This window comes from Trichoplusia ni, chromosome 1 (assembly GCF_003590095.1).
Source record: "Trichoplusia ni isolate ovarian cell line Hi5 chromosome 1, tn1, whole genome shotgun sequence".
Lineage (NCBI taxonomy): Eukaryota > Metazoa > Arthropoda > Insecta > Lepidoptera > Noctuidae > Trichoplusia > Trichoplusia ni.
In genome coordinates, this window is record NC_039478.1 from 17,656,400 (window position 1) to 17,668,763 (window position 12,364).

The window sequence follows — 12,364 nt, forward strand, 5'->3', positions numbered from 1 at the left end:
AGTGTCAGAAATCCGAACATAATTAAATTATTCCTTGCCTTAGGGTTTTAATCACTTAAAAGGACTCTAGAACAGTATTCTGCCATTGTTTTGTACCAAAGAGTAATTCTGTACTAGGAATTTACTATCATGTCAAAAAGCAAGACTGTTTTCGATGTGGAAGGGAGAAGGCGCTATTCATTATTTAGAGCAACGTCTCGCTTGCTCTATGGCAACATGTTTGTACAAAGATGTCATGGTACGGAGGAGTACTGTTATAATTTAAAACTGACGTGGAACTGTGGCCTCGGACATTCCCTAAGGGATTTGCGGAGTATTCAAAGTACGGCAAAGTGCATCGTACTAATTACACTACTACATTGATAGTTTGTATGTCCATATGTGTATAACTAAGTACTATTGCAGCAGTCAGTCATGTTAGTCTACATATTTACGCAATAAATTTGCAACAAAATAAGCCTGACTGAGTTGAAAAAAAAAGTCAAATTACATGAATTATAAATACAATTAATATTCTCGTATACTATAGCATCAAAAGACGAAATAAGCCCTGTATATAGTAGGTATAAGAGAAACTGGGTTAAGATCAAAATTTTGATTGCGATTCTGTATTTGAATGATTTAATATTGACCCATCATCTACAAGATCAATCTTAATGAACCGTCTGATTTAATTAATCAAACGAAAGTTAATTTGTGTTAACTCGACAGGCATTCATTATTGACATTTAAACAAATAATTAATTAACCTTCAAAGAAATTGATGGACAATTTTACAACAATTTTACGTTCATAGAATAGTAAAATATAAAAAGTGGTTTACAAAAAAACATAATTTTGAAAATTATTCACGAATTTTATAGGTAAAACAGATCAAAAGTATGTCCAGGCACTCTATATAAAAAAAATAAGCTGTAGATATAAATAAAAAACAAAAACATAAAAATGGCGTCCATCAATCTGTGACGTAACTACTGAATGAACATGTAACACCGCCATTCGATATCGTCACGTTTTATCGATGGCCAGATATTTTATGAACCGATTTTTTTTAAGTCAGAACATTTTTTTTGTTTTTTACAGTATCCGGCTTTGTTTAAGTCTCTTTATTTTAACTATGGAATTTAATACTGGCAGGTGGGATTATGAAATATACGTTTATTGCATGAAGAATTTGAAGAAGGAATGTGATACAAATATTTTTGAATATTGTTAGTTTCAGAGAAGGGCGAAGGACGTTTTCAATTTTTCATGTTTTTATCAAAACATATTTATACTAGATCATTCCAATGGTTTAGGTTAGGATTGAAAATAGCTGATTCGTTCCGTCATAATTAGAATGTAACCGTGAAATCTAGCGAGAGTGAATCACGCAATACGGAAGATATTAACTCCTACTAATGCGTACTAAGTATTTCGTTTTATCAGCTAAAGGAATTTCCATAGGAATTGGTCTGGCAAACATAAATATTTGCAGATTTGTTAGTAAATACATCATACAGGTGATAATGTGTAACTATCACGTATTAAGGTGTGATATCGTGCAATATGTTGAATTGTTGAATACTCGATGAAGCAAATTAAAAAAAATACTTTTATGGCAATCTGCTCTTTACAACAATTTCTGTCAGTGTCGTGTAACTTTATTTTTATTTGCTCCTAGAATCACTTCTGTCAAAATTTCAAATGTCTCACTATTACGGTTCATAAGATACAGCCTAGTGATGCACTCTTGGTCAGACAGACGGGCAGTGGAACCTCAGTAATAAGCTTTTTACCCTTTAGATACGGGATCCTAAAAAGCAATCTTTAACCGTCAATATTTGGATGGACTTGGCTTCGATGGAAAAAATATGCAGGTTCTCGACGGTACATACTTAAATAATCTATGATGCAATAAAACGTTCATATAACGTAATAAAATTTTGTTTTTAATTCATGACCAAAATATCCGAATCTCCTTGTTTGCTTCAACACCACACGTTTAGGGTTGACACGTTTGCAATCGAAACATTCAAAACTGGAACACGTTTGAACCCAAAACTCATTCGCTCTATTAAAACTTACATTCGTTCAGTTAAAACCGTTTGAATGTAACATGAGTCAGGTAGCAGGGTTGTCACACCGCACAAATAATTTGTTAGACAAACTTCTACTAATGTTAATTGCCTTTAGCCCTTACAGATGTTTGTACGTAGGGTTGACATGGATTGGATTCCTTGTGATTTAATGAGATTTGATACGGGTATAAAGTGTGTTGAGGTTGTTACGGCTTGGTTGAGTGTAATCGTCTAGTAAATTATTTTAAAGTGGTCCAAAATTATCTCTTACATATTATTTGGTGGCTTGGTCTGGTCATTTTAGAAATGACGTGTCTCTATGGAGCCTAAACCTAAATTTTGAGTGTTCCGTAGTCAAAAGATAAAATATATAAAAGCGTGTAACTCCTGAACCAGGACAGGTAGCCAGAAGATGTATATCTGCTGACAATATACCGATGAAAATACAAATCGAATCGAGGTCAACTTAAACTTATTAGAACGGAACCTGCAGCGACAAATTTAAAGCACATTAATTAAAAAGTAAAATAAAATAATATCCAGGTTATACCCTTATACTATAGACTCCAAATGTAGGGCTTAAAAGGAACATAACAGACACACAAAGTCCTATCACAAGTACAGTTTATGTGACTCGTAAAGTACGAGGTGCGGTGTCGGCGGCGTACTAACATAACTTACGCATTATCATCCTATTATCACCAGCTTTATTGCTCTATTATTGTAAGGCCGGCGAATGCAAAAACTCAGACTGAGACATATTTTATACGTACTTAATGAAGATATTTATTTGTAATTTGAACCGAACTGCCTGTCCGAATTTGTTAAGATAGTCCATTTATCGATTTTGATTTAAAAAAAATACACATAACTTTTATTTTCGTCTTTAAAGTATTAAAACAAAGGTGTTGAATGATCTAATATTGTTACGTAAATACCAAATGTTTTTTTTAATAAATTTCAGATATGATAAAGCCCGCTTTTATTAAACCTCCGATCATAAAACAAGGCACAGCTTGGTAGCACCAGTAATACGAATCCAATCACAAATTACATATTTCAGGGCGTTTACGATCGTAAATTATTTCACAGCTTTAGTTGTTGTTTTTGTTAATGAATCCTAATTTGCGTAAAAGTTAATATATAAATAATAAAAGTTAGTATCTTAAGTTGCTAATGATGATTAATTAGGCGGACCGTTTACATAAACTTTCATACAACTGTTAGCGGTAATATTTTCTTACGATATTTTGCCTTGTAGGTATAAGTTTTAAGACTATTTACGTTAAGAAATATCATGGAACCTTATTCATTTAACCATTCATGCACACAAACAATTTAAATTACGCAGCAACTTGAGTTGAAGGTCAAATAACATTTTTTTAACCAATATGAAAAAATGATTTAACTCTGACACCTAATTTTCTTTAGACTATTGTTAAAAACACATTAAGTAAATTATTTATATTACAATGGTTTACTCACACGTATTGTATTGGGCTTGCCATATACATGAGATAAACATGACCCACGACAGATCGGAAAATAATGATTAAAAAGTTTTAATTTAGCACTAAAAGAACCCCTTTTTCAGCAACTTTATGATTACATCTACAGAACATTATAAATAATTAATTCTGCAATATCTTATCAGAGCTTATCAAATTCTTAGATTGGCTCTTTTGCTTCAGGAATATATGAGTATAAAAATAAAGGTCCTAAATCAAACAGCGTGATGTCAAAACAATTGGTTTAGTCACATTTTTGTTATCGGACGTGGATTTTAGGCGATTGCGGCGTTTTCGAACGAAACTTTTATATTTATCTTATCGCCCAAAAGGCTTGTTGTGTATTAGTAGCATTACACTGTGAGTGGCTTCCACCTACAGGCACTTGTTACTTGATTACTGATGTTGCTTTAAACAAAATATACCCAATGTAGTGAACTATTTCCCTACGAGTGCACGGATAGTTAAAGTGCTATAGGTTACCATGTTAAATCCACTGTACGTGACGAGTCGCGGATTCGGAAACCGTGTTGGACAAGCATTTGTGAGATCCATGCGGATCCGGATACTTGTTTTGAGTCTGAGTGTTTTGTAAACCCCCCGCTATGCAAGGATTAAATTCCTCAATGCAATGGCCTTTTTTGTAACACTCGAAACGTGACCAAACTCACTATCGAGTAACCATTGTAGGAAATTGTAAGTGGGATAAAAAATACAAAGCGTATTTGTTTGAACCAACAATGCACACAGTAAAAATGAATAAAATAAATATAAATTCCGAATCTGCCCACACCATCATCATCATCCACAGCCTTTATCCTCCCACTGCTGGGCATAGCCGGTCCTGTGCTAGCCTCATCCGGACTCGACCCGAGACCTTTATTATGTCATCGACCCATCTTGCTCCCGGACGAATTAAAAACGAGCAAATATGTTACCCATTTTTTGATCTACTCATACTATGTAAGTTAGTCAGATAATATTTTGAAGAGTTCAAACCTCTAAAAGTTTTACAACCCTTGTTACCTGGTAGAGACTGCCTTAGGCATTCAAGTACCTAATAGGTCTTTATACTCTTCATGAACACTTTGGTGAAAAAAGTATATACATAAGTTAATAAAATAATAGCACACGAATTTTCCTATTAAAAATATTCTAAAGAATTTTCTTTAAATAAACATTTATTTACGTCCCTAATTGAAAAGGTCACATATAGAAGGTTAAAGGTGATATAAAGGGAAGACTATTCAGGTTCATTTGGCATACTAACAAGATGCAAACACTCCTTGTTGGTCACATGCTCTATGGCAAGAATAAAATGAAAATTGGTTGTTTTATTTGAAGATACCCTACTTTCATATGTATGTACGTACTTCTTGTTCTCTACACCACAGTATGGTAGACAGGTAGAGCATGCCTCGGGCATTCATTCCACTTTTGTAGATTTTCATGTATAAAAATAAGTACATTCATTGGTTTTAAATTTTCTACAAATTTTGTGAATTATAAAGGGTTTATGTCAATCATTTCATTGACTTCCTTGAATTTGATTTGAATTATTAAATGCATTAGTCTTAGTGTATAAATAAAATCCAACAAGAGGCAAAACTTCACTTAATAATATAACTACTACTTAACTCTTTTTAACATCGAGTTACAGTAAAACTTTAAGTGATACAACTGAAGATCTGATGCCATTGACTGATCATTACAACCTTCTTAGATCCTCGATCAAAAAATAATGTTTAGAAGAATATGAAATCAACAAAAGACTTCTAACTTCGAGTTCCGGGAGAAAAACATTTCATCACACATCTTTCATATACTTGCTTATAAACAACTTATGTTCCATTAACTTTCTGAGCTACGTATCGTAATAAATCGGAGCCGTTTCACAACACTTCCTAGTTTCGCGATATCCGTTGATTAAGGTGCCCCTCGAGGACTAGACTCTGTATGACGTTTATATATTAAGAGATACATAGAACGTGAAGTAAAAATTGTATCAAATTTATGCCTTAAGTTCCAATTGTTTATTACTCTTCCCCGCAAAAATCACTACTTCTATATTTTAGGTTCTAGGGTCTTTTTGCCACTATTTCGCGAATAAATATAAAAATCTAGGTTAAACAATGTTTGGCACTCTCAATAATTTGATAGGAAACCAACTGTTATTGCATTTTTTAAACTTTAATTCTAAGGGGCCTAAGGGGGCTAGTTGGTATTGCGATACCAATATCGCAATTCCAACTAGCCCTTGACCATCGTTTTTAGTTTACTTGGTAAGTAGGTACTTTCCCAGAAAGGTAGAAGGTATCATCACGAGTACATACCTCCTCATTTTAATTCTCGCATGAAACTCACGTAACCCTTATTAGTTGTTTTAAAAGCCTTGATAATGAATATTCATCGCTCATACTTAACTTAACTTGCGATAACCTTTTTTTTTTTTTTTTTCCGGGGTGAAACGCTAATGTCTTCAACCCACGTCGAGGGCACGGCGTGGGGATATGTCGGACTTCCACCGACTAAAAACACCCCGGGCCCCTTCTACTGCTTTAGCCAGAGTCACGGGATCGCTCGCGCATACTCTGCGCGACTCTGGCTGGCTCTAGTCCTTTGGACTCCTTCTCAAGGGATGGGTATAAAAAGCCCACCCCTCACTCCTCATAAAAACGGGTGCGCAGGACGACGCGCCCGTCTCCTTCTTGGCCTGCTGGCTGATCGAGTGTCAGGGTGCCCTCCCTGCCACCCGCAGGCCCGACCTTACGGTGGCCGTAGGTCGTTTTGTCGTTGCCGCCTGGGACGTCTGCGTCGCGATGGGATATCGCTCGACGATTCCCTCACGCGTTCCGCAGCTTCCTTGGTCGTCATGGTGTTTTCGCAGTAGTCTGCTACTGCCTGCCAGGCGCACTCACTCCGTACCATGGCCGAGATCACATCTGTGAGTGACAGAGCCGGTTCGCCGATTTTTGCGACTAGGTCGCGCCTATTGTTTGCCCACGCCGGGCAGACCAGCAAAGTGTGCCTTGCATCGTCCTCTGGGGCCTCACAGTGGTGGCACTCTTCTGTTGGCTCACGTCCGATCCGACACAGGTACTTACCGAAACAGCCATGGCCGGTCAGCACCTGTGTCAGTCGGTATGTAAGAGCTCCATGCCGCCGCTCCAACCAGTCCCAGAAGACGGGACGGATGGCAGCTATGAGTTCATGCCCAGCGGTGGGACTCTGTAGGCTATAGAACCAGTCTGTCAGTGCCGCCATTCGCAATTCCTCCCTCCTTTCCCTCAAAGATAGCTCGTTGCTCTGGGTTTCATCTTGGCTTCGCCACGCGTAGAGCTGTGCTAATATTCTAGCCTCAAACTTCCAGGGCAGCGTCTGTGCGAGGAGTGTCGCCGCTTCCCCTGATATCGTGCGATACCCCCTTATAACTCTGACGGCCAACGCACGCTGTGGTTTCTGTAGCAAAGCAGCTTTACGGACCGTCAGGTTATTTCCCCAAATTGGGGCGCCGTATAAGGCCATGGATCGCACGATCCCGGTATACAGTTTCCTGCACATAGCGTTTGGGCCACCCAGGTTGGGGAGTAATTGGGATAGTGCCCCTGCTGTACGAACAAGTTTGGGTGTCAGAGCTTTCAAGTGAGGCCCGAAATCCCACCGGCTATCAAGGACCAGCCCGAGGTACTTTAGGGTGGTCTTGATCCCAATTCGCACTCCTCCTACCGTTATAAATGAATCTTGAGGTGGCGAATTCCGTGGCCTACAGAAACAAATGGCCTCCGATTTCTGAAGCGCCACCTCAAGCCCCAGCCTCCGGATACGTGCTACAACCTGGGCTACCCCAGCTGTCGCCAGGATTGTGACGCTGTGGTAATTGTGGGCACTGGCGACAACGAGGGTGTCATCTGCGTAACATATGCATGTGACGCCCTGCAAGAGAGCGCCGCGCAGAACCAAGTCATACCCGATGTTCCACAAAACCGGACCCAGAACCGATCCCTGTGGAACACCGCGCGTCACGTTGTGCTGTGCCCAGCCTTCCTGGCTCGGGAAGACGATTAACCTCTCTGATAAGTACGAACCGAGCAGGCGGCGCAAACAGGCGGGCACCCCGTGGTGAACAAGTGCCTCCTCTATGCAACACCAAGGGATGGAGTTGAACGCGTTGGCTATGTCTAGGGACACCGCCAACACAACCTCCCCCTGTGCAACTGCCTGCTGTGCCATGCTCTTCAGTCGAGAGACTGCGTCTATAGTAGAGCGCCCACGCCGAAAACCGAATTGATTGTCCGCTAGATCCGGGCCCACGTGTGTCAGATGGTGGACGAGGCGATCTGCTATGATCTTCTCGAAGATTTTAGCTACCTCGTCTAGCAACACGATGGGGCGGTAAGCGGACGGTGACTCAGCCGGACGCCCTTCCTTTCGCAGGAGGACCAGCTTTCCTTTCTTCCAGATCATCGGAAACCGTCCCTGTTGAAGACACGCTGAAAGAAGCCGCAAAAGGCGAGGGCCCAACGATTTTAAAGCTAGCACAAGAGCTCGGCCTGGAACACCGTCTGGTCCGGGAGCTGTGTTTTTAACCCTGAGCCTATCAATTGCCTTCTGTAACTCCTGCTCTGTTATATCCGGACAACTATCAGTCGAATCGGCTGTCCTCTCATCAAATGCGCGACTCGATAGAGGTGGAGGAGTGAAGTGGGCATCGGTTTCGGGAAACAGCGCAGATACCACCTCTTGAAGGAGTTGTGGCCTCATAACTTGCGTCAGTGGGGGAGTCCAAGCTCGAAGTTTACCCCTTACCATGCGATAGGGGGTCCCCCACGGATCCCGGTCCAGGATGGCCAATAGTTCCTCTCGTGCTCGGACTTTTGCAGCTTTTATTGATAACTGAAGGTCTTTCTTCGCGGTTGTATACAAAGCATACAATTCGGATTCACGCACAGGTGCGTCCTCAGGGTGGCGACGTCTCCTACGGAATCTTGCGTACCGGTGACGTGCATTGACACACGAGCGCCGTAGTTCGGCGATCTCCTGCGACCACCAGTACACTTGTCGTTTTACGGGTCCGCGATACCGTATACGTGGCATCGCCACGTCACATAAATGTGTAAGTGCCTGTCGAAACTGCATAGCTTCCTCGTCTATGTCAATGCTAGCACTATGAACTGGTGTAGCCCAACCCAACACGATGGCGGCCTCTTCCAAGTCTTCCCGATTGAGCTTCTTCACTGCCCACCGTGGACCTTCACCGCTTTCAGTTGCTCGACGTTGTGTGTGTGATGGAGATGAATTTGTGCAGACACTGAAACGGATGTATCTGTGATCCGACAATGTCTCCGACCCTTCAACCACCCTCCAGTCGGATATACGCCGTCCGATGACGGGACTCGCGAACGAAAGGTCCACGATGGAGCCACCATTATGCCGGACGCATGTCTGTACGCTGCCCCGGTTGAGCAGAACCAAGCCCAGTTCAAGGGCCCACTCCTCAACTAGCCGTCCCCTTGCACTTGTTACGGGGGAGCCCCATGCCGTTGATTTGGCATTAAAGTCTCCTGCGATAACGACGGGCCGAGACCGATTGCTGCCCACAAAAGTTCCAAGTCGCCCAAGAAATTCTTCGAACTCTGCTAGCTGTCGATTAGGTGAGAAATACACTCCTACAACCAGCAGATCCCCGACATGTGAAGCCACAAAGCCCCTACCTCTTGATTTATTCTCCATTGGTGGAGATCCTGACGAAATGAGGGCAACTAAACCTTCCTCGTCCCCCGCCCAGTTGTCTCTAGGTGGCACATAATATGGTTCAGCAACGATAGCGATGTTTATCAGCCACTCTGCCATGCTCTGCATCAACAGGTCTTGCGCTCTAGCAGAGTGATTGATATTCGCTTGTAATACATGCAGATCCATCACTGAGTATCCGTTTCCATCTCCTGCCCTCTGCTTTCCGACGCCAGAATCTCAGGCGTTCTTTTCTCCTGTGTACACTTATTTGCATTGCAAACTGTGCTACCGACAAAATGGTTATCTGGTTGTCCTGCCTTGTTGCACATCATGCAATGCGGAGGAGCCGAGCACGCCTCTATCTTGTGGCCGTTTTGTCCACACTGAAAGCAACGTCCAGCGAAATCGATATCCGATCGGCAGGAAACTCCTACATGTCCATCGCGAAGGCATTTATAACAGCGCATTGGTCGCTCCTTAAGAAGTTTGACCTGCGCTGATGACCAACCTACTCTAAGTCGTTTATCCTTCTCTTTAACTACCACTAGCTTTTCCACAGCAGTTACTGGGCATGAAGCAATTGCCGTACCCAGTCCACTTTTATCTCGACGGATTGCTCCCACCTTAACATCGGTGAGAGAGCATCCTCCCTTCTTGGCGATGGCTGTAACGATTTCCTCCTGAGTTGCTGAGTCGTCTAGGTCTGAGAGCCGTATTTCAGCGCGCCTGATCGGCCTTGAAATTCGGACATCTACAGATTTTAAGGTCGCTCTGAGTTTTTCAGCCAAAGCGTCTGCCTTCTCCCCACTAGAAGCTCCAGGGATCTCTAGCATACGGGCACCTGTGACCGTGGTTTTGGGACGTACACCACTGATTCCTAAGTCTTGCAGACTAATTTGCTGCTAAGCCTGCTCCAACAGGTCAGTGTACGTAATCCCTCTCTTTGTAGCTTCTGGCTGCAGGGTAAGGACAACTGCCGTCGAGTTAGGGGCTTTGAGACGCGCCTTAATTTTCGTCTCTTGAGCTTCTTTCTGCCTTATTGATGCCTTTTTAGCCTTCTGCTTCTGTTTCTTGTCTCCGACAGTCTCCCACTTTTCGTCAAAAGGCTTGCGTCCGCGGGGTTCTTGAGGGGTGGAATTGGCCTCTTTGGTAAGTCTGCCCCGTTCTTCTATTAAGCCTTCTTTAGACTGCGCGGTCGACGCCAAAGTTGACGGAGTATTTTTCTCTATCTTCCCGACCGACTTTGGTTGCACTATTTTAGGCAATACCCGCGCTTTCGACGCTTTTGCAGCATACGTTTCTACGACCCGCTGCGCACCCTGCACTGACTTTGCGTCTGAAGACAAAGGAGGTCGCAGGATTCTCGCCTCCAAAAATGACACCCGGCCTAGAACTCTGGTAATCTCATCTTTCAGGGCTACCACAAGTTCTGAGTTGTTGTTAGGCGGCAATTTAGCTCTCTCGAGCTTTATGGCAGCCAACTCTTTTCTTATTTCCTTCATTTCATTTTGAAGATTACTGGTTTGAGCTTTGAGGCGCTCATTCTCCCTCTGCAACCAGTGAGTCTCCTCAGTCGCCGATCGCTGAAGAAGCGCCTTTGTGACGTCTTCCAGGAAGGCTGCCACGTTCTTTAAGGCTTTTTGATTAGTGCCTTTCATCCCCTTGGACACCGACTTGATGGAGGTCACAACCTCCTTCACCTTCTCCTTTATATCATCTCCCGTCATTTGGGTAATATTCAGCTGAGTGGACCGAGAAGGTTCCGATCCTCCAACCTTCGAGGTTTTATCAGCTGTTATTCCATCCTCAACGTTCACTTCAGGCGAAGCCAAGAACGATGAACGCTTGGCTTTGTCGATCTTCTTCCCTTCAGTATTTTGCCCTCTAAGGCTTCTCCTTGGAGTGGACATGGACAGCTCATCGTCGTCTCCACTTGATGCCCAAAAACTGGGCTCACCTTCAGCCTTCCGCTTCTTTGTCTGACGCCAGTACTTAGTCGCCAGACATTTGCGACTCCCGCTAGATATGCTCAACATATCCACACCGTCCGACGAATCGGACACATCATCAATTGCACCCACAGCTTCTTTTTTGTTTTTGTAAATATCATCCATTTTGATCCCACGAGTCTAGGAGAAATAAAAGTCGTTCCCGAGCAGAGCTCCCTGTGCCCGGGAAAAGCCTAGTGTGATCCTTCAAGGTGTCGGCCGGTACCTCGTCGGAGATTGGCACTAGGAACTGGATTCCCTCCAGCCATTCATCCCCTCACCGTGCTTCGCAGTTTGGGATTAGGGGTTTTTTCAGAGGTTTCCCTTCCTCGCGGTCCAACCGTTTAAGGTCAGACCCCCGTTCCTCCGTAAGGTCCGCCCGACCTATCGTTGGAGGTTTACGGGTTGGCCGGCGGTGACCTGAGTAAAGTCGTGTCCAAAGGCAGGGTAAGTACTCTTTGGACCCGCCGCCCCCTTCATAGCGACACGCCCGTTGCCGCTACCCGGAAAATGTCCGAGACGCCAGCGGGCCGCAACCGAATTTGATTGCCCTACTCATGGTATTTTGCTCCACAAAACACGTGGTAAGCTCTCGTCGGTTTTTGCAAGTGGTTGGCTCCACCGGAAACAAAGAATAGAACTATTTAGGTAAGACTGGATTAGGATAGAACAATCTGTCCATTAAGGATAGGGAGGGGAAGAAAAGGAAAGGAAGGAAGGAAGACACTGGCCGTTTGCCCACCCCATAATGGGGCGCAGCGGTACACCCAAGACCCCTGGTTTTGGTCCGCGCCGGATTTAAACCGGTACTGCACTATGCAGCATGCCCCTATCCACCACCTGGGGACGCGCCCGATAGCAGTACAGGAACTGCTTCCGTAGGAATAACCGTCCCACGGCGGGAACTTGCGATAACCTAACGAAATGGTATAAAGTTATTTTAATTATGTAAAAGGGTTTACTTATAATTCTTTTGTTTCATTTTTATACGTGAGATTCGTAGCTACTCGTACTTACGTAAAGAACTTAGATGGGCATATATTTATTCGTAATCTTAAAGATAAACCAAGGATTT

General features: G+C 43.2%; 2 protein-coding genes across 2 annotated transcripts in view; one reads left to right on the plus strand and one right to left on the minus strand.

Annotated features, from left to right (window-relative positions):
- LOC113497651 (prolactin-releasing peptide receptor-like) overlaps positions 1 to 12,364 on the plus strand; it is a 62,595-nt gene that overhangs the window by 39,865 nt on the left and 10,366 nt on the right. The gene's annotated exons all lie outside the window — the stretch shown is intronic.
- Positions 8,452 to 9,487, minus strand: LOC113506293. Its single transcript, XM_026889453.1, has 2 exons — positions 8,649 to 9,487; positions 8,452 to 8,605 (listed from the first exon to the last, which is right to left on the minus strand). Exons 1-2 carry the CDS (start codon positions 9,485 to 9,487, stop codon positions 8,452 to 8,454), a joined length of 993 nt encoding a protein of 330 aa, XP_026745254.1.

Coding starts and splice junctions, on each gene's coding strand:
- LOC113506293 (XM_026889453.1), bottom strand. CDS start 9,487: ATGGATCTGCATGTATTACAAGCGAATATCAATCACTCTGCTAGAGCG. Junction 8,606..8,648: donor GTGGCGATGCCACGTATACG/GTATCGCGGACC, acceptor TGGTGGTCGCAG/GAGATCGCCGAACTACGGCG.